The sequence below is a fragment of the Spinacia oleracea genome, chromosome 6 (genome assembly GCF_020520425.1).
Source record: "Spinacia oleracea cultivar Varoflay chromosome 6, BTI_SOV_V1, whole genome shotgun sequence".
Taxonomy (NCBI): Eukaryota; Viridiplantae; Streptophyta; class Magnoliopsida; order Caryophyllales; family Amaranthaceae; genus Spinacia; species Spinacia oleracea.
This window is the reverse complement of record NC_079492.1, coordinates 53,965,005-53,992,229: the sequence shown is the minus strand read 5'-3', so window position 1 is coordinate 53,992,229 and position 27,225 is coordinate 53,965,005. Positions and strand designations below refer to the sequence as shown.

Below are 27,225 nucleotides of genomic sequence, written 5' to 3'. Positions count from 1 at the left end.
TTCTACAAGAGAACAAAACACATTGATGTGAAGTACAATTTCGTTCTAGACGAGCTAAGGAAAAAGAGCTTAGTCTTGGAGAATATTGATACGGAGGACAATATCGCGGACATGTTGACAAAGCCATTGCCAACCACTAAGTTCACTTTGTGTGTGGACTTAGTTGGTCTTACTCCATTCTCGAAGTGAGCCCCAAGGAGACATGTTGGAGGGGGAAAGCTTGTTGTGTATTACTCAAGGTTGAGGAGTGTGAAGGATTGAATTCAAGGTGGAGAGTTGTTATGATTAGGTGAATTAAATCCTTAATGTAGCATTAATATAGTTGAGTTTACTAATTATGCAAAGAGGAATTGAAGGAAGAAAAGAAATGAAACAGTTTGCTTCTTCTATACCGTGCGCACGCACAGCCTAAAGGCGTGTGCACGCACAAACTTCACATGAGTTCCTGGAAGGTCTCTGCCTATTTTGTGCTCCCCCACAACAGAATTTTGCGCTCCCAGAGCAGGGTTGTGAGCCCACACAACAGGGTTGTGCGCGCACACAACAAAACGGGATCTTTTCTCGCCTTTTGTTTGGGCTACGTGGCCTTTTCTACTCCATTGATTTAATTTCTTCTTTGTACTATATGTATCAACTTAAACCTATTTCTGATAGTATGGTGAGTTTTGTAGTGAAAGAAACAAAAAAACACAAGAGAGTTAGAGAGAGAAAGTAGATCTAAACTCATTCCCACACCATTTCTACTTGTAATACCTCCTCATAGTTTGAAGTGATTAATACAAGTATTAATCCCCCTCCCCAAGAGTGTATGTAGCTCATTTATGAGTGAACCACTATAAATTTGGTGTTCTTTATTTTAGTATTTATTGTTCTTCATATATTGCCCAACAAGAAAATAACAAATAAAAAAATTTCGATATTTATTGAATTAATACGGCATTAATTCATAAGGCATTAATTCATAACATGTCCTATTATTACAATAACAATTACTAACAGCAGCATAAGATTAATAACAGAGATTCAGATACAGTTAATTTAGGTGGTCATAAACCAATTATGATTTCTGAACTATTTTAGAACTATTTTATGTAGTACGTAGTGATTGACAACTTTTTACAAAATAAGTAGTAATTTACGAAGTCACTATAAGCCGGTGGTGATATGCGAATTTTCCGTGAATAACGACGAGATATCAAATCAGAATACAAAAAGTATTGAGTGACTAAACTTGATACAAACACGACATTAATTTATAAATTATGTTAAGCAAGCAAGTCGTTGTAGTATAGTGGTAAGAATTCCCGCCTGTCACGCGGGTGACCCGGGTTCGATCCCCGGCAACGGCGTTGTTATTTTTTGTTTCTCGATACATTTCGTTATTCTGATAAAAGCAGTCACCACTCACCACCGCGAACCGGAGGAGACTGCGAAATTAGGGTTCACTCTCGATAAAAATTTGTTTGATCAGGTAATCCAACTCAAATTACTTCTTCGTTTTCCTGTAAATTCTTTACTTATCATTTTAATTTAGTAGGATTGCGATAGAGAATTTATCTGATAATCCAGTCTAGAAATTCAAAGACTGAATTGGGTTTTGGTTTTATGTTTTATATATGTGATAGAATCAGGTATCCTACTAATTGTTGAATTTCAGAAAATAGGTTGATGTATGTACATTGTAGATTATCTTTTGGTTTATAGAAATTGTCACAAAGGGCAGTGATGTATACCGGATTCGATCCTAGATTCTTAAAGTTAAAATCCCTTGAGATTTTAACGGACTGATCATGCTATGTTGATAACCTATTCATTGTAGATGTTTGCATAAAACTAGTTTAATTTTCGATATTCTGACCAGTAGTTGTGCATCATTAGTTCATTACGATGTATTTATGGGCTCACTTGGATTTGATATTGGCAGTGTGATAGCAAGTTTCCCCAGCTTGGTTGCTTTGACTGGATAGAATTTGAAGTTCCACTATTAAAAGAAAAGTGTAGTTATCTGAAATTAGGTTGTTAGAGTTAAAGGGAGGCAATGAAACTCTTTGATGCTCACTGTCACCTTCAAGACCCGAGAATTTTTAGCCTAGCCCCACGATTAATCAGTTCATCTCTTGATTCTGGGATTGCTCATTTTGCGGTTAATGGGGTTTCAGAAAAAGACTGGCATTTGGTCAAGCAGATGAGTGAGTCTTATCCATCTGTTGTTCCTTGTTTTGGTGTTCATCCATGGTTTGTTCCTGAGAGGACGGCGGGCTGGTTTACCATTTTGAGACAGTTTTTTGATTCTACACCTTCTGCAGCTGTTGGGGAGATTGGTTTAGACAAAGGGTCACGGGGGAAACAAATTGATTTTGATGTTCAGGTTGAAGTTTTCAAGAAACAGCTGGAATTAGCGAAAGAGCTGAGAAGGCCAGCATCTGTCCATTGTGTCCGTGCCTTTGGTGACCTTCTTGATGTAATGAAGGCAACTGGGCCTTTTCCTGATGGTGTAATTCTTCATTCTTACTTAGGATCTGCTGAGATGGTTCCTGAATTAGCAAGGCTTGGTGCTTATTTTTCATTCTCTGGATTTCTTATGTCAATGAAATCACAAAAGGCAAGGAAGATGCTGAAGGCGGTGCCTTCTGATAGAATCCTGCTCGAGACTGATGCACCAGATGCTCTGCCTAATTCGAAGTTGGGTGATTTATTCTTGGTAGAAGGTGATCCTTCTCTTACTCCTGAACTTCAGGCATTAGGAGAGAATCCATATTTGAGGGCTCACAGTGACTTGTCAGAAGTCGAGAAAGAAGTACCAGAATTGTCCAAGGAAATGTTGAATCATCCGGCTAATATTCATAATGTACTGGCCTATGTGGCCTCCCTGCTTGAGATGACTGAAGAGGAACTTGCCGGAATAAGCTACTCAAATGCAATTCGCTTGTTCACTTATGAAGGGTCTAAAATATCCCAAGAAGGTTAGTGTATTCTTTTGCTTGTATCTGTTCTGAGAATATACCTATAATATTTTTCAATTTCTATCATCTATACTACTGAGTCCTGTCTGTCATCTCTGCGAGCAAATGGTGTATTGGTGTATAATTTCTATAAACAAAACATGTATTAGTAAGAGAACTTGTATCATTCCTGAAACACGTTGGAATGACGACAGTTTAGTAAACTGAAGGCCTTACTGACCCTGAGGATGCATGTATAGAGAGTTTCCAATATTCTTGATGTTCAAACAATCAAACTATGTCTGATTGGGATCAAGAAACATCGATTAAAGGTTAATGCTGTCCAGTCAACACCTTTTATATGCTCCACTGAGCACACTGCACACGTAAGTTGTTTTACCCTAAATTTCTTTCTGAACTGGTTTATACCGTTTTGGAACTTGAATAAATTTTGACTATAGTGAGCACCTTTAATTCCCTGCACCAAGCCCACAGATATTGTCCAGCCTGAAATATGCTGTATTTCTCAGCTGATTTCCTTTTCAATTAGGAAAATATCAGTGGTATCCTACTGTTAATATGGATTATCATACCTCTATGTACTCATGTTCTCATATATTAAGGTCTTTATTGACATTTAGAGATTTGAGATTCGAGATTCGAACTCATCAAGCTCAGAAGAATATCAAATTATCGTTTTGTAAGCATAAATTCTCCTAATCTCCTTCACTTACAATGATCAGTATATTTTTGTATTTTATAAATTTGATTGAGGCCAATCAACTAATTTACAAATTTGCCAAATTGACATGATGTATCTAGTGATTGAGAAATAATTTTAACTCCAGTTGCTACTTTCCACCCCCCCCCCCCCCTCCCCCTTAAACCATATCCCCTTCTATCCTCTTGTTTGATGTCCAATACCTGATAAGTAATAAGTATCATCTAAAAGATGTTCCCTGAAAATGTGGGGGGCATGCCACGCATCTAAAATATATTGCTTTCCTTCCTCCATTTTTTTTTGTTTGCTTCGCTCCCATTTAAGCTCGAACCAATCTCATTGAGTACAAGGATATATGCAGTGGCCTTGAAGGTTCTAAGAAACTCTGCCTTGCAATTTTTACATTAGCCATGAGATTAAATATGTGAGTATTTTGTAGTTATAGTCTATAGGCCATAACTACAGAAGGTGAGATGAAGCTGAGTTGATGTGAAAATGCTCATCTATATGTTAAATTCAAATGCTATATTGGAAGTTTGTTGAGTATGGTAGCAAGTTTTTATGTTGAGCTTAATGCATTAGAGACGCCGATCATATTATATAATATGCTCTCTCCTACCCGAGGTCAATCGGAAACAACCTCTCTGCAATTGCAGGGGTAAGGTTGTGTACGTCCGACCCCCCCTTACCCCGCTTCTTGTGGGAGCCTCTTTGAGGCAATGGGGTAATGATAATGATGATGAATGCTATCTCCTACCCGAGTTGACATTCAGTCTGTCACATTACATAATAAATATTTTGGAATACTCAGTAAAAGATCCGTAACCTAGAATAGTTTGTTATTGACTTTCCTGGAATACTGTTACTAAATTGACTGACGTGTGGAAATGATCCAACTATTACACTAGCTTTTGTTGTTAAGTTATATCATATCTTTTGTTATGTAGGGTTCGAGCAATGTGACAACTAATTATATAATATGCTCTCTCCTACCCGAGGTCAATCGGAAACAACCTCTCTGCAATTGCAGGGGTAAGGTTGTGTACGTCCGACCTCCCCTTACCCCGCTTCTTGTGGGAGCCTCTTTGAGGCAATGGGGTAATGATAATGATGATGATGATGAATGCTATCTCCTACCCGAGTTGACATTCAGTCTGTCACATTACATAATAAATATTTTGGAATACTCAGTAAAAGATCCGTAACCTAGAATAGTTTGTTATTGACTTTCCTGGAATACTGTTACTAAATTGACTGACGTGTGGAAATGATCCAACTATTACACTAGCTTTTGTTGTTAATTTATATCATATCTTTTGTTATGTAGGGTTCGAGCAATGTGACAACTAATTGCAGATGGAGGAAGCACTTTTAGTTACTTGGATAGAAAATACACTAGGAATATCTGATTGAAATATTGAGCTAACCCTTTCCATCTCATCATCTAGTTCATTATCTTGTTCTGGTAAGGAAATTTTTTTCTCAATGCTCTTTGGATGTGACACTGTGAATCTGTGATTATCTAAATATAAGTGGCAACTTATGTTTTGTAGATAATGCTGCTGCAGGAACTGTTCCGGAGCAATCAGTGGAAGGCTAAATCCCGTCTGTTGTGCATCACATACTACTTTGTATCTGCGCCAAATGTTCGGCCAACGTTTGTGGCACCTGCTAATTCCATGTTGCAGAGGACGCAGACGTAAATATTAATAGGTCTTGAGTTTGCTGTCATCTTGATCAAGCTTCTAATTATCATCTTTGTGCTGTTTACACTCCATTGTTGTCAATAAAATCAATATCATCTTGTGGAAATTGTTGTAGTTGTTTCTTTGATCTCATTGTAAAAGGATGTTCTTAACCTTTTTCACCCCCCACAATGATTTGTACAGGAGATATTTGTGTACCTGTTTCCTTGACAGCTAAAGTGAATGTCACACTTTCCTTTTTGGGTTGTCCCGGGAAAAGAAGTTCACTCCCATTTTATTCTCAGGTTGTGTTTGGTACTTTGGTTCTAAACAACATTTTCAAGGATATCATTCTATCTTGATACTCTTAATCTCCGTGACACTTTCAACTTTCCAAGTACAAAGTGAATTACACAGTGCATCCTGTCACATTTTCTCCTAACATGTAAAAGAATGCACGGTACACTCGGATACACCTAATATGTTCTAAGTGCAAAGGTCATTTTATGGCAAAGATAATTGGTTATCCAAACTTCTTAATCATTTTATAAATCTCTAGCACATAATTCAAAATTACTAAGCCTCTGGCCTGTAAAAAAATTGCAGCAGTACCTGACAACATTCACTAATTTCCTGCCTTTTAACATCTGTTAAGGCATCTTTATTGGTCTAATACATACGTAGTAGTTCATAAGATAACTAAACTAATTTACCCATTCATTCATATTACTTAACAACAGGTTATACAAAGTATATCATATGATCAGCAATATGTATCTCACTTCAAAACTCAAAATACAGGTCATACAACCACAATTCATCTGCATATATGTTGGTTATTCTCATTAGTCATTCTTCTTCACTTTCCATTTACCAACATCTCCACTGTAAGGTTGGACGTTGTAGGCATACTGTTGAAGAACGGAAAACACAACCATCTCTAAGCACACCAACACATTCTGGATTCCTTCCTCGATATGTTCAACATCCAACCAGGCACGACGAGATCGAATAATCCCCGCCGCAACCAACATCTCAAGCACAATACCCTGCCAATAATAAAGACATTAAATGAACACTTGAATGAAGTGAACTAGTACAAGGATTAATATACACAATGAATAAACTACTACTCCCTCCGTCCCGGAATACTTGACCTGTTTTCCTTATCGGGCCGTCCCTTAATACTGGACCTGTTTCTAAAAATGGAAATATTCTAACAATATTATATTATTTCTCACTCCATCCCTATTAACCCACCTACCCCCTACTCCACACAAAAAATAATTAAAAATTCAACATCTACTCTCCCCCAACCCCACCTCTTAACCCACCTCCCACTAACTTCATTAAAATAATACCCTACTATCAACTACTACCTATTAAATTAAATAAGTCAATTCAAGTTCCTTAAACTCTGTGCCGGTCAAACCGGGTCGAGTATTCCGGGACGGAGGAAGTATATAATAAGCAAGTACGCAACACCCAACAGTCAACATGATTTATGAAGAAATACCTGCCAAAAGCAAAAGAAGACGATGCCTTTAACACACAAGAACTTAACCAGCGGCTTGTGTGGTTCAAGTTCCTTAGCAAAGACATGGTAAAAGGCCACCAAAGAATATAGAGCCAGTGATACTGAAACGTTGAGGATGATGGTAAAAATCCAGCTGATAGTGTTGGTGTACCACCCGACAAGTTGTAATGCTATCATTAAGAGGGAGCATACTGGGCGAATCATGACAAACTGCCATGTCCACTGCTTCAGAAGCTTCAGTGTATGGTGATCCAGGCGTACAGTGTGAGGCTGCATTAGCAATCCAGATCAGCATCAGAATTAGCAACCAACTTATTAAGTTTATGAAATCACTTAAGTGTTCTAGTTGTAACATTATAAGCTTAAAAAATTTAAATATACATAGAACTATAAAAGCCAAATCCTGCGAATACAACTTTTAACAAATGCAAAATCTATCTACCTTCAACAGGTATTTTATAGTCCTTCCACCGGTAACAATTAAGTTTCTGTAACCATTTAGTGCTGTAGTATGTTCTTATTGAAGTATGAAGTGTCACACCCACAAGAAATTCGGATTAGTCACTAAGATGTAGTACTAGTCTTGATATATATCAAAAAAGAAGTCAAATAATAATGTAAATGGACATTTCAAGGAAGCAAGCATATACTGAGTATTCCAATATAATGAACCAATCTTTAATGTGTTCAAGATTTTGAAATAACAGGTTTACAGCTTTGTACAGTCTAGAAGCATTATATACTTTTTTGTTTTTTCCCCTTCTCTTCTATGACAAAACTGTTCTCTGCCGGAGGGTATTTCAAAAAAAACTGGACCACCCAGATCCAACAAGTGAATCAATTATTTTCGCTGTAGAAACTATGTTATTTACTTGTGATTCTTATGAATAACATTGTAATGCGGCATTCTAAATTACGGCCCGTAAAATACAACATGAACAAGCTAGCTTAGAGAACAATATCCCAGTTCACTTGCTTAGTACGGAATACCTGCTAAGTGCAAAATAAATAATCAGAAGAAAAAAAACCAAAAGATCTCAGGACCAATTTGTTAGGCTTGAGAAACACTTTTGCAGTCATGTAAACTGCTAGCATGTAAACTCACCTGAAATAATGTCATTGGAAATGAATGGTGGAATTCTCTTCCTTTTATTTCATCGGGCACAATACTTTTGCTCATAGATATATTCAAGTAACTATACATCAATGCCATAAACTTAGCAATAACCTGCATAAAATTGGTTGGAAGTTTAGCTTTAAATCAGTTGAGATAACTCAGCTAACAAATCACATAATTGATAGGGAGCCACACAAGCAAGAAGCTTACCAAAGCCTCGTAACATTCCTTGATCGATTCTAAAGACATGAAAAATGCCTTGCTGCCACGAAAATCCATCAGACCCGCAAAAGACACAGCAGCATATATGGGAGCCATGAGGATAATGACAATAATAGCCTTCTGCTCCTTAGGGGTTTTCCAGTAAAACAGATGCTGTGATAGAAGTTGTATCGTGAAATGTATTGTGAGCAATACACAACATCCACATCCTAATAAGATAATCTCTCCACGGTTCATTTTACTAAAATCCAACATCTTGGAGAATTACGAGATTCCGTACAGTGGACCTGCAAAATACGGACAATCATTGTTAAGGCTATAGTTCAATTTATGGTACTCTTGGAATTACATTAGAAAGAGAGGTGGTACAGGAAACATGAAAGCACATAAATCAGAAGAATCGTGACAACTTGCAATTAAGAACAATTATTCGTCAACAAAAAATATAATGTGTTCAGAACTAAAATATAGTTTCAAAAAATAGCTAGTATTTGCAGTAAAAACGGAGAACATATATTATTGTTAGCTTGTTGCACAGCTGATTTGACTCTACAAGAAACCATTGGGGCAAGATTAAGTTCATATTACAGTACTTTCTTTACAGCCCTCATCTCCTTTTTCATGCTTTCTTCTCTGGTTGTTTGGAAGTTTAAGTTGCCAATTCAAAGAGTTGAACTAGTCCATACTTCTACTCAGAATGATGTGGTCCTGTGGATCACAGTTTTGAAGTAGGCAAACATTTCGGTATGAAGGGCGTAAAAAGAAAACTTTAAATAGCTGTTATTGCAAACATCCGATGATCCGAATTAAAGTTACTACGGCGTAGTAGAAAGTAAAACTATTATTTGTCATCATTGCAACATCCGAGCACTAAATTTATAGTAGTAAGAAACTAACTACCCTATTCTTCCAGCAGATAATCAATCATATTATCCTAAAACTAATAAATTTGATCTTCCAAGATGATTAGCATAAGTGTTAATCTTCAGGTATGAACTAAAGGCATGAAGAAACCAAATTTCCAACTACAAATTAGTTCGGAAAATCAAAGAACCCTTTAGCGATTAAAGTTCCACATGTGTTGGTCACAGAAAAAATGAGAAAATTGCTTCGCTTGATTATAGCCATCTTATCTCCCCACAAAGACAAGGCAATGCAATGGCACGTCCCTCAAATGTTTTCCAAATTTAGGGTAGCGAAAACGAAAAATTCAAACACCCATTTTACTTCTATTCATCAAAATTTGATGAATCATGGTGAAATACAAAACAATCTGAAACAAAGGAACTACATAATTTAAATAGTTTTGGGGGTTTTATAAAAAAATTATATTGCAAGCTTATCATTACATAAAACCCTAATAATCTAATTCATTTATCAAATTTCACCAAACCAAGCTCAGAAATAGCTAAAGACACATGATCTAGAAGGTTCTAGAAATTAAAATTGCAACCAGAAAAAAAATCAGCTAGCAACAGCAACAATTTAGTAATTATTCAATTAAATACAAACAATTTGACTTCAAATATGTCTTCAATGTTTTTTGCAGCAAGATTGAGAAAGTACACATTGAATCAAGAAATGAAAGAAAAACTGCGATGAATAATTCAAAGTGAAGAAGTTCTTACTCTTAGATTTGCAGATTTAGAACGATACTTGTTTTGCAGTGATTGATTATTTGCGATTTAATCACAGGACTTATCATATCCTCATCAAGCAATCAATAGAAGCGGGTCCAGATACAGGAGAGAGACTTTGAAGACTTTGAAGCGGGCAATAAGCAATGGGCTAACCTCGCGAAACACGTGGAACCGGTGCAACCGATGTCGGTACGATTCAAACATACTTCATCGGATTAGAGCAACTCTATGGACTGGTGAGTTATAATAGTGTAGGGTGGTGTAGCTAAATTTGACACATCAAATTTTTAGTTATAATTAATTTAAATTAATAAATTTTTAGTTACAATTAATTTAAATTATAAATTTTTAGGTATAATTAATTTAAATTACAAATTTTCACATTGAATGGTTATAATCTATTGTAGTTGCCTATAATATTTCGTCAACTTTTGTGTAAGACCGCCTTACCGGAAAGACCACTTTGGCTGCTTAATTAATTGGTTCAATTTCTTAACTAATTGGTTAAATTACTTAATTAATTGATTCAATCACTAGAAGAAAAATCCTTATAGGTGGCTTATCAAAGGTTGCTCTTATAAAAACAAGTGCAACCTTTAAGAAATAAAAAATTAAAAAAATAATAATAATTAAAATCTCAAATCTTTCCCTCCAAACACGCGCATCCTTTAATAGGAACTAACAAAAACATAGTACCGTGTAAACTCTCTCCCTGCAAACTTCACAGCTCTCCCCTCCTTCTCAGGCCACCGGCGAAACCACCGGCGAGGATAAGATGGCTTTGAAATCTCGGAATTCAGCCCGCGTTCACCACCGTCCCACTATCTTCCAATGGAGATCCACTTGGGTTCAACTATCACCAAATAGCAATCGCGTTTCTCACCACCACCACCACTGTCCGTATTTCTTCGAATTTAAGTGAATTTATGCACTCCGGAGGTATATCTCTATTCAATTTAAGATTCGGCTTATTCAATTTTTGTAAAATTGAATTAACTATTTTCCCCCAAATTTTAGGGTTTTGGCTCCATTTTAATACTAGATTAGTTTAGCTCAAACTCTTGATTGTATTATAAAATTTCTGAAATGAGTAGAGCAATCTCATTATGCGGTGAGTAATTATTGCAAGCAATCACTAAGCTATTACATTGTGCTGAATTAGCTCTTGCATTCATAAACTTGATGATATCGTGTGTTTTTCTTGTTTTTCAATGGAATTGATTGTGATTTGTTGTCATTTTTCAATGGAATTGTTCGTTGCTTCTTTTAGAGCATTAATTGTACTTAATGAGATGCAACCCAATAAACAAGCTGTTTTAGAAAGTGAAGCTCTGATGCACACGAGTGAAGTGAAAATTTTGGTTATTTTATAACTCTGATGTGATTTGTATGCCTTGCATTTCAAGTCCTAAATTAACAGGTCAATCTTAGATGAATTGACAGCACGATCTGATAATGCGGGAAAAAGCTTCAATATGGAGGAATCTGTAATATGATTAACCGTCTTGCTTGAACAATGTATTAACTGTACTCAGTCTGGCCTTATCGTTATTGAACTTCATCCTTCTACATCATATATTATGGTAAATGGCAAAGTCCATCTAGTTATCAATTATCCATGCTCAGATCCTATATTTTTAGCCAGATGAGCTGTGGCTTAAAGAGTTGGACTCTGAGAATGCTACTAGAACTATCATTATTGGACTCTGATTAGCTGGACATTTTCTCACTAAAAGCACGGCCTTCCTGTTGAGTCTATTGCAGGCAAATGGCATGCAAGCATATTTTGTCACTTTGATCACTTATCTTGGGCTTTGGTGGTGAGTAATTTTTTCCGATCTCACTTTTTCAAGCTTCTCAAATCAGCAGTTCAGAGTTGATACTACCTACTCTTGCTCTCCCGAATTGCCCGTTATATCTCCCAGCAACGAGTGGCTTAAAATCTACCACTTTAAAAATTCTGTTTCAAACAAGTAGATAACTTTATATCTAACTTTTGTTGTAAGTTGAGATGCAAGTCATATTGATTTGTATTCAAATCCTGTATTTTGATGGTTTCTATAAAGTACCGAAGAGTAAAGAAAACTTTTTCTTTAATGTTTAAACAAAGGAAAAAACGTTGGTCATATATTATATAATTATACTGCCTGACACAAATGGTGTTCAAACTTCTTCATTTAATTTTGTTTGCAGTTAGTGGCTCTATTATTTCAGTAGTTCACGTTTGGGCGCATCAATGTGCAATGTTTGAAATTTGCTACGCAAGCTAGGGCTTCCTTGTTAGGTTATGATACATATGACAATTCATAAATCATGCGGAAAAACCATTTAGCCAGGAATACATATTATTTACACATAATCATATAGCATAGTTTAGATGCATACTCTTTGTTGCGTGCCTTCCCTAGCTGCGCCCGAACCGAACAAGAACAAGTCTTTAGGACTCCAAGTGTCGTCCCTCCGTAGATAGTCCACAGCACGTCCGGATCCGCCTTAAGATTGACCAACTAGAATCGCCCTTAAGGTACTAAAGATTTTCGGCACTTATAGTCAAGGAATGTGTCTGAATTTTCTCTCAAAAACTCACTTTGAATACTTGAATAATCTATGAAAATATGTGACCCTAGGCACCTATTTATAGAGTTATGGAAAGGGTTTTGGAATCCTATTAGGATACTAATTTATTTAATTATAACCCTACTAGGACTCTAATTAAATAATCATTATCTAATAGTTTTAGGATTTAATCACACTTCGAATCCCGATTGCTTCAGGATTCCCGCACAAGCATTGCACGAGCACCGTACACCCGCGCAAGCCTTGCGGCCCACGCTAGGCGCACAGCGCTCGGCCCACTGCTGTGCTCTCGCGCGCGCGCCCAAGGCTTTGGCTGGGCCTGGCCTTGCGCTGGGCCTGGTCGAGGCTTGGCGTGCGATGGTGCGCGTTGGCTCGCTGGGCGACGGCCTGGCTTCGTGCTGGGCCTTCGTCTAGCGGGCCTCGTCCGATGCTAATTCGTACGATACGCTTCCGATTAAATTCCCGATTCCGGAATTCATTTCCGATACGAACAATATTTAATATTTCCGATTCCGGAATCAATTTCCGTTTCGAACAAATATTTAATATTTCCGTTTCCGGAATTATTTTCCGATTCCGATAATATTTCCGATTCTGACAATATTTCCGTTTCCGGCAATATTTCCGATTCTGGCAATATTTCCATTTCCGATAATATTTTCCGATACGTACCATGTTTCCGTTTCCGGCAACATCTACGACTTGGATAATATTTATATTTCCGATACGATCCATATTTCCGTTTCCGGCAATATCATCGTTTCCGGAGTATTCATTTCTTGCCTGTGACGATCTCAGCTCCCACTGAAACCAAGATCCGTCGATTCCGAATATCCATAGATGGAGTATTTAATGCCTTTAAATACTTGATCCGTTTACGTACTATTTGTGTGACCCTACGGGTTCAGTCAAGAGTAAGCTGTGGATTAATATCATTAATTCCACTTGAACTGAAGCGGCCTCTAGCTAGGCATTCAGCTCACTTGATCTCACTGAATTATTAACTTGTTAATTAATACTGAACCGCATTTATTAGACTTAACATAGAATGCATACTTGGACCAAGGGCATTATTTCCTTCAGTCTCCCACTTGTCCTTAGGGACAAGTGTGCATTTCCTAATTCCTCTGTCACTCGATGCTTGCTCTTGAACATAAGGTAAGAGTTGTCATCCTTATTATGTCCAGAGGTGTTTCTCGGTTTCAGAGTTCAACTGATCAAATAAACAGATAATCATAGCCTATGATTCATCCGAGCACGGCCATGCATTTCACAGTTTCTAGCTCTCCGAGTGGCCTTGTACAACTTTTAAGCATCTCATCCCGATTTATGGGAGGACAATCCAATCTTGTGATCTTGAGATTAGACTTCGTTTGATAGGTGATTACCTGAGCGTTGCCTTTATAGCCTCCTTTTACGGTGCGACGGTTGGTCAACGTCAAAGCAACCAGTTCTCAAGCAAGTAATCTCAAATCACTCAGGTATTGAGGATTTAGTGTCTAATAATTTTAATGAAATTTACTTATGACAGATTTTCATCTCTTACAGTAAAGTTTCATAGGTCTTGTCCGATACTAGTCTTCCCAAAGTAAGTATCTATGCAAATGATTATGACATTGCCATGTCCACATAGTTCAAGAAACAGAACTACTAGTCATCTTGCATTCTAATCGTCTAACGTTTTCTATGCGTCCAATTTTATAGAAAACTCCGACCAGGGACCATTTTCAACCTTTGACATTCAAGTTCACTTGATAGACATTTCTTAGTCACAAGACTGGTCCTGACAGTCTATCTTGAATATATCGTCAAATTGAAGGGACTCATCATTTAATAAACCACAAATTAAATGGAAAAATGAATTCTTTTCATTTATTGTGAATGATTAACCAATAATGTTTTACAAAGATTTAAACTCTAAAACTTTAAAACATTAAACAGAGACATCAAAGCCATTCTCCAATATGCTTGATTCCCATAGCTGCAGTGTGCGAGTTGTGCTTCGCCTGCGGCAGAGGTTTAGTTAATGGATCTGATATGTTGTCATCAGTTCTAATTTTGCTTATCTTGACTTCTTTTCTTTCAACGAACTCTCGTAGAAGGTGAAATCTACGAAGTACATGCTTGACTCTCTGGTGGTGTCTAGGCTCCTTTGCCTGTGCAATAGCTCCGTTATTGTCACAATACAGGGCTATTGGTCCTTTAATGGAGGGGACTACACCAAGTTCACCTATGAACTTCCTTAGCCATATAGCTTCCTTTGCTGCTTCATGTGCAGCAATGTACTCCGCTTCAGTTGTAGAATCCGCAATGGTGCTTTGCTTAGCACTTTTCCAGCTTACTGCTCCTCCGTTGAGGCAGAAGACAAACCCAGACTGTGATCTGAAATCATCTTTGTCGGTTTGGAAACTTGCGTCCGTATAGCCTTTAACAATTAATTCATCATCTCCACCATAGACCAGGAAGTCATCTTTGTGCCTTTTCAGGTACTTCAGAATGTTCTTGGCAGCAGTCCAATGCGCCTCTCCTGGGTCTGACTGGTATCTGCTCGTAACACTGAGTGCGTACGCAACATCCGGGCGTGTACATATCATAGCATACATTATTGAACCAATCAATGATGCATATGGAATCCCATTCATTCGTCTACGCTCATCAAGTGTTTTTGGGCACTGAGTCTTGCTTAGAGTCATTCCATGAGACATGGGTAGGTAGCCTCGCTTGGAGTCTGCCATCTTGAACCTATCAAGCACGTTATTGATATAAGTGCTTTGACTAAGTCCAATCATCCTTTTAGATCTATCTCTGTAAATCTTGATGCCCAATATGTACTGTGCTTCTCCTAGATCTTTCATCGAAAAACATTTCCCAAGCCAAATCTTGACAGAGTTCAACATAGGAATGTCATTTCCGATAAGTAATATGTCGTCGACATATAATACTAGGAAAGCAATTTTGCTCCCACTGACCTTCTTGTATACACAAGATTCGTCTGCGTTCTTGATGAAACCAAAGTCACTGACTGCTTCATCAAAACGTATATTCCAGCTCCTAGATGCCTGCTTCAATCCGTAGATTGACTTCTTTAGCTTGCATACCTTTTTAGCATTCTTTGGATCCTCAAAACCTTCAGGCTGTGTCATAAACACAGTTTCTGTTAAAACGCCGTTTAAGAAAGCAGTTTTGACATCCATCTGCCATATTTCGTAATCGTAATATGCAGCGATTGCTAACATTATCCGAATAGACTTTAGCATTGCAACTGGTGAAAAGGTTTCATCGTAATCCACACCGTGGACTTGCCTGTAACCTTTTGCAACCAATCTAGCTTTGAAAACTTCAAGTTTCCCATCCTTGTCCTTTTTCAGTTTGAAAACCCATTTGCTTCCAATGGCTTGGTAGCCATCTGGCAAATCGACCAAATCCCATACTTGGTTTTCAGACATGGAGTCTAATTCAGATTGCATGGCTTCTTGCCACTGCTTGGAGCTAGGGCTCGTCATAGCTTGTTTGTAAGTCGCAGGTTCATCACTTTCAAGTAATAGAACGTCATAGCTCTCGTTCGTCAAAATACCTAAGTACCTTTCCGGTTGAGATCTATATCTTTGCGATCTACGCGGGGTAACATTTCTAGATTGACCATGATTCTCACCAGATTCTTCTAAAGATCTCTGAGTTTCATCCTGAATGTCATCTTGAGCATTCTCTAGAGTTTGTTGTTCGACTCGAATTTCTTCGAGGTCTACTTTTCTCCCACTTGTCATTTTGGAAATGTGATCTTTCTCCAAAAAGACACCATCTCGAGCAACAAACACCTTGTTCTCAGATGTATTGTAGAAGTAATACCCCTTTGTTTCCTTTGGATAGCCCACAAGGATACATTTGTCAGATCTTGGATGAAGTTTGTCTAAAATTAATCGTTTGACGTATACTTCACATCCCCAAATCTTAAGAAAAGATACATTTGGAGGCTTTCCAAACCATAATTCGTATGGAGTCTTTTCGACAGCTTTAGACGGAGCTCTATTTATAGTGAGTGCAGCTGTATTTAGTGCATGTCCCCAAAATTCTAATGGAAGTTTGGCCTGACCCATCATTGACCTGACCATGTCTAGCAAGGTTCTGTTCCTCCGTTCCGACACACCGTTCCATTGTGGTGTTCCTGGAGGAGTCAATTCTGATAGAATTCCACATTCTTTCAGATGGTCATCAAATTCATAGCTCAGATATTCACCGCCTCTATCAGACCGCAGTGCCTTAATCTTCTTGCCTAATTGATTCTCTACTTCACTCTGAAATTCCTTGAATTTGTCAAAGGATTCAGACTTATGCTTCATTAGGTAGACATAACCATATCTACTGAAGTCATCAGTGAAAGTGATAAAGTAGCTGAAACCACCTCTAGCATTTGTACTCATTGGTCCACATACATCTGTATGGATTAAACCCAATAGTTCATTTGCTCTTTCTCCAACTTTAGAGAAAGGTTGCTTTGTCATTTTGCCAAGTAAACATGATTCACATTTACCATAATCCTCTAAGTCAAATGGTTCTAGAATTCCTTCCTTTTGAAGTCTTTCTAAGCGTTTCAAGTTTATATGGCCTAATCGACAATGCCACAGATAGGTGAGATCTGAATCATCCTTTTTGGCCTTTTTGGTATTTATGTTATATACTTGTTTGTCGTGATCTAATAAATAAAGTCCATTGACTAATCTAGCAGATCCATAAAACATCTCTTTAAAATAAAACGAGCAACTATTGTCTTTTATTAAAAAGGAAAATCCCTTAGCATCTAAGCAAGAAACTGAAATGATGTTTTTAGTAAGACTTGGAACATGGAAACATTCTTCCAGTTCCAAAACTAGCCCGGAGGGCAACGACAAATAGTAAGTTCCTACAGCTAATGCAGCAATCCGTGCTCCATTTCCCACTCGTAGGTCGACTTCACCCTTGCTTAACTTTCTACTTCTTCTTAGTCCCTGTGGATTGGAACATAAGTGTGAGCCACAACCTGTATCTAATACCCAAGAAGTTGAATTAGCAAGTATACAGTCTATAACGAAAATACCTGAAGATGGAACGACTGTTCCGTTCTTCTGATCTTCCTTTAGCTTCAAGCAATCTCTCTTCCAATGCCCATTCTTCTTGCAGTAGAAGCATTCGGATTCAGAAGTGGGTTGACTGACCTTCCTCTTTACAGATTTGGCGTCAGTTTGCTTAGTTGGGCTGGCTTTGTTGCCACCTTTCTTAGCATTCCTCTTCTTTCCAGATTTCTTGAACTTGCCCCCACGCACCATAAGCACATCCTGCTTATCACTTTTGAGCGTCTTTTCAGCGGTCTTCAGCATACCGTGAAGCTCAGTGAGCGTTTTGTCCAGACTATTCATACTGTAGTTCAGTTTGAACTGATCATACCCGCTATGAAGAGAATGGAGGATGGTGTCTATAGCCATTTCCTGAGAAAATTGCTGATCCAGCCGACTCATATTCTCAATGAGTCCAATCATTTTGAGAACATGTGGACTTACGGGCTCGCCTTTCTTAAGCTTGGTCTCAAGAATTTGCCTATGAGTCTCGAATCTTTCGACTCGAGCCAGATCTTGGAACATGTTCTTCAACTCACTGATGATTGTGAAAGCATCTGAGTTGATGAACGTTTTCTGCAGATCCGCACTCATGGTGGCGAGCATTAGACATTTCACATCCTTGTTGGCATCAATCCAACGATTGAGGGCTGCCTGAGTGACCCCGTCGCCTGCGGCTTCGGGCATCGCCTCATCTAGGACATACTCCTTTTCTTCCTGCATAAGAACTATTTGCAAGTTCCTTTGCCAATCAAGGAAGTTTTTCCCGTTCAACTTCTCCTTTTCGAGAATTGATCGAATGTTGAATGAATTGTTGTTTGCCATATTAAAAACTACAATTGAAAAGAATAAACAAATAAATAACCATTCACAGTTTCTCTTAATAAACTTAAATTCTAGCATACATGCATAATTCAATGTTTATTAAGCATTTTATTCAAGTTATGTGTTCCGGCAGGTGTGAATAAAATGATTCCAAGATCCTAAAATCATTGAAGAACTAAGCACAGTTTGTCGACTTAATCCTAAAACATCTTAGGTAAGCAAAAGCCTTTTGCTAATAGTCTAGAAACTATTCTTGGTTGATAGGTACGTCTAAGAACTTATTAGGTAAACCTATCGATTTTGCCACGACATAAAAGGACTTCTTACTTATATCGTTGAGTTTCACCAAAACTAACATGTACTCACAATTATTTGTGTACCTTGCCCCTTTAGGACCAATAAGTAACACCTCGCTGAGCGAAAACTATTACTAGATTGATGTAAAGGATATCCAAGCAAGTGTATATTTTGGCATGGCACCTTTTAACTCAATTTTTAAGTTTGGAACTTAAGGCTCTTACTATGTTGGTTAGATTTTAAGTGAACTAAAATCCTTAATCATGCAACATAATCAAGCCACAATCTCATGCATAATTAAGACATATTTAAAGCAATAAATAACTTAAAGCATGCATAAGATAAATGTGATCTAGTATGGCCCGACTTCATCTTGAAGCTTTAACTTCAAAGTCCGTCTTGAAAATCTCCGTGGGAGGCACCATTTTCTTCAAATAGGATAAGCTATAATTACAACTAATTACAACTATTTGATGGTACGCAGACCATATTTGAATTGAAAAACAACTTTGGTACTTTAGACCAATTACATTCAAATTAATGGTACGCAGACCATATTTTCTATCCTATTTGGGCCATACTAGTCACTTCATAACCTGCAAAACAGTACATATACAATATATACCATTCACCCATTCATTATCATGAATGGCCCACATTGCTGGTTAGTAAAACACATTATGCATCACGTAAACATTTGCAGCAATTAATCAAGGGCACCAATAATCTACCAATTATTCAGTCCTTATTAATTCTAATCAAGTTGTTTTAACCTTAAGGATTCGTAGACCTAATCAAGAGTTTATGACTAAAAAGCGCTCCCACTTAAACCAATAAATTCATATGCTTTACTAATTTTAAACATAAAAATGTATTTCAAGTCTAACCGGAAACATACAAATTTAATTAAAATTTAAAGCCCATATAAATTTATGATTGAATCCAAAAATTTTAATTTGATTTCAGTCGTATTTAAATTAATTCATGATTTTAATTTTAGTAAAATAATTAGAATAAATAAAATTTATTATAATTACTATATTCAAAATTAAAATCCAAGAAAATAATTTAAATTATTAATTTTAAAATTAATTAAAATTACGTAAACTGAAAATTTCAAATTAAACATTCAAAACGATCTAATCGCAACGCAAACACCCTACGCATCGCACGCCCATGGGCCACACGCACACAGCCATCGCTGGCCATGTGCGCGCAGCCCATGCGCTCGTCGCATAGCTGCTGCATCTTCCCATCGCAAGCCATCGCACAAGTGGTGCTCGCTGCGCGCGCGCCAGCGCTCGATGCACGCGAGCCATCGCTCGTTATGCGCGCTCGCCAGCGCTCGCCAGCGCTTGCTGCGCGCGCTCCAGCGCTCGATGCACGCGAGCCATCGCTCGCTGTGCGCGAGCAATTGCTCGCTGCGCGCGATCGACGCTGGGCGCAGTGTTAGTGGCACGCGAGCTTGCGCTCGCTGCGCGCTCGCTGCGCGCGCTTGCGCGAGGCAGTGCGCGTTGTGGCGCCGCTCGCTTGCTGCCCACACGCGACTGCCGTGCCTTGCCTTCGCCCATGCCCATTCGTCCATAGCTCGTGGCCCACGACACAAGGCAGGGCTGCTGCCTTGTGCTCGTGCACCATGCCCTTGCTCATTGCATTCGTGCCGCACGGGCGACGAGCTCCCTTGCTCGTCGTCGCATGCCCGCACTATACAACACCCCTTAAGGGTAACACGAAGCGTCCATTGCTTTGTGCGTGCAAGTTATATGAACGAATCGCATAAAAATTTAAAATTTATATTTTAAATTAATGACAAATTAATAAATTAATATTAATTTCATAATTTTAGGGCGAAAAATCGAAAATTTATTATTCAATTGATTTCCGATTAACATGGATTCAAGCCTAGGTCATAAAAATTTAAAATTTATTATAAATTTACAATTTTTATGGTGGTTTTTAATCATAGGTTTCTAATTAAATTATAATTAATTATGAAAATCAAATTAATTTTAAATTATTCTAATTTTCAACAAATTAATCATAATTACAAATTAGATTGCATAATTAACAAGGCTAGGCATTCAAACTTGTTAAACATATACAGTAGGTCAATCAAAAATTCAAGATTTATCAACAAGAATTGCAAATATTTAATTTAACATCTTAAATTTACGAAATTTTGCATTCGAAAAACTAAAACCTTCGAAAAGTCATAGTTAGGCTTCGAATTTGAGAATTCTGGGTTCGGCAGAAAAAAACTATTTTTTTGTCAAAATTTTAGAATGCTTTTACATGCGGAATTGACACAAAAATCACTCGATTTGGATGAGTAACGAAGAAACTGCCGAAAAACTGCGTACGTATAATTAAATAAACGCAATTTGCAATTAATTAACAATTACGAAAATTAATCACCCCTTTTAATTCTTGCAAATTTGTAATATTTAACCATGTTCATGCAATTTAGATTATGAAAATAATAAGAGGCTATGATACCACTGTTAGGTTATGATACATATGACAATTCATAAATCATGCGGAAAAACCATTTAGCCAGGAATACATATTATTTACACATAATCATATAGCATAGTTTAGATGCATACTCTTTGTTGCGTGCCTTCCCTAGCTGCGCCCGAACCGAACAAGAACAAGTCTTTAGGACTCCAAGTGTCGTCCCTCCGTAGATAGTCCACAGCACGTCCGGATCCGCCTTAAGATTGACCAACTAGAATCGCCCTTAAGGTACTAAAGATTTTCGGCACTTATAGTCAAGGAATGTGTCTGAATTTTCTCTCAAAAACTCACTTTGAATACTTGAATAATCTATGAAAATATGTGACCCTAGGCACCTATTTATAGAGTTATGGAAAGGGTTTTGGAATCCTATTAGGATACTAATTTATTTAATTATAACCCTACTAGGACTCTAATTAAATAATCATTATCTAATAGTTTTAGGATTTAATCACACTTCGAATCCCGATTGTTTCAGGATTCCCGCACAAGCATTGCACGAGCACCGTACACCCGCGCAAGCCTTGCGGCCCTCGCTAGGCGCACAGCGCTCGACCCACTGCTGTGCTCTCGCGCGCGCGCCCAAGGCTTTGGCCGGGCCTGGCCTTGCGCTGGGCCTGGTCGAGGCTTGGCGTGCGATGGTGCGCGTTGGCTCGCTGGGCGACGGCCTGGCTTCGTGCTGGGCCTTCGTCTAGCTGGCCTCGTCCGATGCTAATTCGTACGATACGCTTCCGATTAAATTCCCGATTCCGGAATTCATTTCCGATACGAACAATATTTAATATTTCCGATTCCGGAATCAATTTCCGTTTCGAACAAATATTTAATATTTCCGTTTCCGGAATTATTTTCCGATTCCGATAATATTTCCGATTCTGACAATATTTCCGTTTCCGGCAATATTTCCGATTCTGGCAATATTTCCATTTCCGATAATATTTTCCGATACGTACCATGTTTCCGTTTCCGGCAACATCTACGACTTGGATAATATTTATATTTCCGATACGATCCATATTTCCGTTTCCGGCAATATCATCGTTTTCGGAGTATTCATTTCTTGCCTGTGACGATCTCAGCTCCCACTGAAACCAAGATCCGTCGATTCCGAATATCCATAGATGGAGTATTTAATGCCTTTAAATACTTGATCCGTTTACGTACTATTTGTGTGACCCTACGGGTTCAGTCAAGAGTAAGCTGTGGATTAATATCATTAATTCCACTTGAACTGAAGCGGCCTCTAGCTAGGCATTCAGCTCACTTGATCTCACTGAATTATTAACTTGTTAATTAATACTGAACCGCATTTATTAGACTTAACATAGAATGCATACTTGGACCAAGGGCATTATTTCCTTCATTCCTCACAACAACAGTAGACTAATAAAGTTTGTTCTCGCAATCTTGTCCATGTTGTCTAGAGATTTTGTTTGTATGTCACTTGTTTTGTTGTTTGCTATATTTCTTGGTAACTTACTTGTATGTATGTTCATTTTGCTAAGAGAGAGGGAAATATTAAGAAAATGTTGTCTTTATTACTGGAACTTATAAAAGGTTTGACATGTCATAATTAAATTATACTTCGTGTTTTACTTGGAAGATATATTATTCCTTGTTTGTTCTGCTGCTCTCTTAAGTTGGATGCGTAATATGACTGGTTTAGAAAGGGAACTTCTTATGCCATCTGACTCAGTATGTAGTTTGTGTATGGTATTTCTTTTAGCTGCTTGTTTGGATAGCTATTAATGCATGGCAGTAATATGCATCACATTTTATCCACCTGTTCGTTTTCTTGATTTGCTTTCAGGTCTGGTATCTTCAATCCAGCGATTGTTTATGATCATTTAGGAGAGAGATATTCAACATTGATATTTGGAAGCTTCATCTTTTGCATCTTATTGTACATAAAAGTATGATATCTTAAACTCTTAAAGTATCCAATTGACATTTTTCTGTTTTCTGATTATACATGGTCTTTACTCTTTAATAACAGATTGCTGGTTCACATGTAAGGGCATGTTGCACCATCTTCATCTGATTCCAGTTCTTGTGGAAACTTCATAATTGATTTCTATTGGGTGAGCTTCACTGATCTATTATGACATCTGTTGTTGTTTTCGCATCTTTGCCTGTTCTTGTATAATCATGGTTCACTTGATGTGATGACTGGAAACACATTATAAATGCCATTGGAGCGGATAATATTCGTTATACACATAAATGTATCTTTACTATTATCTTGAAATTGAATGTTGAAACTAATAACGCTAAGGAACCTTAGCTCCCTTAGAAAACTCCATTCCAGGATTAATCTGACAAGGACTATAAACTTAACGTTCCTTACTGAGAAATTCCATGTCTATGGGCTGTGAGTATGGAATTGTAGACGGATTTAAATATAGGGACATTGCTATTTTACCCCATACCCCTATATAAAAAGAGAAAAAGTAATTTTGATTTCTGACATAACCTAGAGGATACTCTGTTGAACAAAATTAAGAAGAATCTCAGAATTAAAAAGAGAAAAAGTAATTTTTTTATGCATGCTCTACTTTCTTACATCTCAGTATCCGCTTTTCATGTGTGTTTTACATGATGCTTTGAATATTATCCTTGGTGAGCAAAATTGGAAAGGTTATCCTGTTTAGGAAGATGCTATTAATCTAGTCACTCTTTATTACAAAAAAAAAAAAAAAAAAAATCCTCTTTAGCAAGATGTATGCCTCACTGATTTTTGTGATTGCAATTTTCTAGGGCATGGAGTTATATCCAAGAATTGGTAAGAACTTCGACATAAAAGTTTTCACGAACTGCCGATTTGGGATGATGTCTTGGGCAGTTCTGGCCTTGACAGACTGTATTAAGCAGGTAATATTTATGAGAGTATTTCCCATCTGAATGTCAACTACGTCCGTGCTAATTTTGTATGAATTTCCAAACAAAAGATATGTGGTTTAGAACACAAAAGTTAAGTTTCTTGAAATGTTGAGCACTCCATTGTTGCTTGCTGTGTTGCTGGGTTTAAGGTTCATGCAGGGTATACCCCGATAACAGACCGGGACCCTAGAATCAGTAATATTTTATAGTCACCGAAACCGGAATTGATGAAGAGATGTTTCCATTGTTGTTCAATTCTTTCTTTAGCCCCCAAGACTAACACCATTTGCATATCCATTAGGAACTGGGATTGAGAGTGATTTAGGAAGTAGTCCTCCAGTTGGCTCCTTGCCAAAGTCCTTCCCTCCATTTCAGCATCCAAGTCATCAGTTACTTGAGGAAAATGGCTTCAAACAGCAGAAGTAAGATTTGTTCAGTGCTTTGTCCATGTATTTAGCAAACTTCTCTGTTGTATTCTAGTTTATATTGGTTGAATCAAATTCCAATTGAATTTTCTGGATCTGTGAATTATTAAATTGTATAAATTTCATGGCATTGTGAAGGCAGTGACAGATTGTGAAATTTCAGCTTATGAAGTTAAGCATTCACTCATACCTTTCTATTTCCCCTAGGTACCTGAAGTACCAAAAGAATTGTCTGAATGACCGAAAGAAGTTAGGAACAGGTTGCAGTGAGGTAAGGCTTCTATTATATAGAGTAACTCGTTAAATATATATTTCCTCTCTCTCTTGCATTTCATTCATCTGTACTGTTGAGCACACTATAATTCCGTGTGGATAAGATTTAAAAATTAAAGTGCTTGTTGTTCATATATGTTTTAGGTCTTTCCACGTGTAGCTTGCTATAACTTATCAGTTGGCAAGTCACAGACTCACATGTATCATACTATCAACATATTAGTTTTCAAAATTTTAAAATTTGTAGGCATTTAGTGGGGGACACATTTATATGCGTGTTTCCTGACTTGCTTTCCTGCAGGAAATGAATACTCTATATAGATTCTGGTCATATTTCCTTCGAGATGTATTTGTTCCTTCAATGTACAACGAGTTCCGGAAAGCTGCTAATTACCATTATGGACTGGAATGTTTGTTCAGGTTCTATAGGTATGTTAATAATTTCCTATTGATTTTGCTAGTTTGTTTAGTTTTTGACCTGAAAGTAGGAAGTCCATCTCTTTTTTAAAACAAGGTTGATAACAATAATAAAGTTGCGGCAGAGTTCTCATATGTTTGTATGCCAATATTCATCTTTGGTCTTGTCTATTTCCGTTACAGTGGTCTTGGTATTATAAGTATGCCAGTGATGTTTGACCTTTCTTTTAATTCCAGCTATGGATTGGAGAAGGAATTAAGAGATGACCTATATGGGGATTTTGAGCAGCTCTCTCTCACTTTCTACAAGAAAGGCAATCTTTATGGCCTGGAAAAATACTGGTACGTCTGCTAATTTAATATGTTATGGTTATTTCGGGATTTATACTTAAATTATATATAGGTTCTGTTTGATTTGACAAAAAACACTTTTCCCGAAAATGATTTTCCCATTTTCCTTTCTTTCTTTTGTTCATGGATGTGGAAAACAACTTACTTAAGGTGGAACACCTATATCGACCCAAATGACCAATAGGCGTACATAACGAACTTGAAATGAGTCTTATAAATATATAACTAATCATATGAATCATGAAAAACGTTTAGAATGTGGAAATAGGTTCATTTGTTGGTGGTTAGGATCGAAAATGACATTTTTGGCAATAAATGACCTATATCGACCCAAATGACCCATAGGCGTGCATAACGAACTCGAAATGAGTTTCATAAACATATAACTAATCATATGAATCATCAAAAAGGTTTAGAATGTGGAAATAGGTTCGTTTGTTAGTAGTTGGGATCGAAAATGCCATTTTTGGCCATAAATGGCCTATATCGACCCAAATGACCCATAGGCGTTCATAACGAACATGAAATGGGTCTTATAATCATATAAATAATCATATGAATCATGAAAAACGTTTAAAATATGGAAATAGGTTCGTTTGTTGGCAGTTGGGATCAAAAATGCCAATTTTTGGCCATAAATGATCTATATCGACCCAAATGACCCTTAGGCGTGCATAACGAACTTGAAATGAGTTTCATAAACATATAACTAATCATATGAATCATTAAAAAGGTTTAGAATTTGAATATAAGTTCATTTGTTGGTAGTTTGGATCGAAAATGCCATTTTTTACCATAAATGACCTATATCGACCCAAATGAACCATAGGCGTGCATAACGAACTTGAAATGAGTCTTATAATCATATAACTAATCATCTGAATCATGAAAAAGGTTTAGAATGTGGATATAAGTTCGTTTGTTGGTAGTTGGGATCGAAAATGCCATTTTTGGCCATAAATGACCTATATCGACCCAAATGACCAATAGGCGTGCATAACGAACTTGTAATGAGTCTTATAATCATCTGACTAATCATATAAATCATGAAAAAGGGTTATAATGTGGAAAGAGGTTCGTTTGTTGGTAGTTGGGTTCGAAAATGCCATTTTTGGCCATAAATTACCTATATCAACCCAAATAACCCATAGGCGTGCATAACGAACTTAAAATGAGTCTTATAAACATATAATTAATCGTATGAATCATGAAAAACGTTTAGAATATGGAAATAGGTTCGTTTGTTGGTAGTTGGGATCGAAAATGCCATTTTTGGCCATAAATGATCTATACCGACCCAAATGACTGATAGGCGTGAATATTGAACTTGAAATGAGTCTTATAAACATATAACCAATCATAGGAATCATGAAAATGATTTAGAAAGTGTCCTTAGGTTCATTTGTTGATATTTGAGATCGAGCATGCCATTTTTGGCCAAATGTGATCTATATCGAGCCAAATGAGCCTTAGATGTGTATAAAGAACTTGAAATGAGTCTTATAAACATATAACTAATCATATGAATCATGAAAAAGGTTTAGAACTTAAATATAAGTTCGGTTGTTGATAGTTGGGATCGAAAATGCCATTTTTGGCCATAAATGGCCTATATCGACCCAAATGAACCATAGGCGTGCATAACGAATTTGAAATGAGTCTTATAATCATATAACTAATCATATAACTCATGAAAAAGGTTTAGAATGTGG

General features: G+C 37.3%; 2 protein-coding genes, 1 long non-coding RNA gene and 1 other non-coding gene across 7 annotated transcripts; 3 read left to right on the top strand and 1 right to left on the bottom strand.

Moving 5' to 3' along the window:
• Positions 1-1,277: 1,277 nt before the first annotated feature.
• On the top strand, positions 1,278-1,349 carry TRNAD-GUC (transfer RNA aspartic acid (anticodon GUC)). The gene has a single exon. It is a non-coding gene; the product is annotated as a tRNA-Asp (tRNA).
• LOC110797581 (uncharacterized) lies at positions 1,312-5,641 on the top strand. Of its 4 annotated transcripts, XR_008924136.1 has the most exons (4): positions 1,312-1,471; positions 1,925-2,963; positions 4,991-5,128; positions 5,217-5,641. XR_008924136.1 is itself a non-coding variant. In XM_022002699.2 (3 exons), the coding sequence occupies exons 2-3, from the start codon at positions 2,039-2,041 to the stop codon at positions 5,261-5,263; spliced, it is 957 nt and encodes a 318-aa protein (XP_021858391.2). In that variant the 5' UTR covers positions 1,312-1,471; positions 1,925-2,038; the 3' UTR covers positions 5,264-5,641. The 4 variants fall into 4 exon arrangements, 3 of the variants coding, with proteins under 3 accessions (XP_021858391.2, XP_021858390.2, XP_056689184.1); XM_022002699.2 differs by lacking the exon at positions 4,991-5,128 and having other exon boundaries at positions 5,232-5,641; XM_022002698.2 differs by lacking the exon at positions 4,991-5,128.
• A 250-nt stretch (positions 5,642-5,891) lies between these two features.
• Positions 5,892-10,036, bottom strand: LOC110797579 (uncharacterized). The gene is made up of 5 exons (XM_022002697.2): positions 9,853-10,036; positions 8,213-8,511; positions 7,991-8,113; positions 6,865-7,155; positions 5,892-6,397 (listed from the first exon to the last, which is right to left on the bottom strand). Exons 2-5 carry the CDS (start codon positions 8,477-8,479, stop codon positions 6,194-6,196), a joined length of 885 nt encoding a protein of 294 aa, XP_021858389.2. The 5' UTR covers positions 8,480-8,511; positions 9,853-10,036; the 3' UTR covers positions 5,892-6,193.
• Positions 10,037-24,109: 14,073 nt separating this feature from the next.
• LOC130463922 (uncharacterized) lies at positions 24,110-26,180 on the top strand. Its single transcript, XR_008924137.1, has 4 exons — positions 24,110-24,469; positions 24,680-24,743; positions 25,047-25,174; positions 25,400-26,180. It is a non-coding gene; the product is annotated as an uncharacterized lncRNA (long non-coding RNA).
• Positions 26,181-27,225: the final 1,045 nt, after the last annotated feature.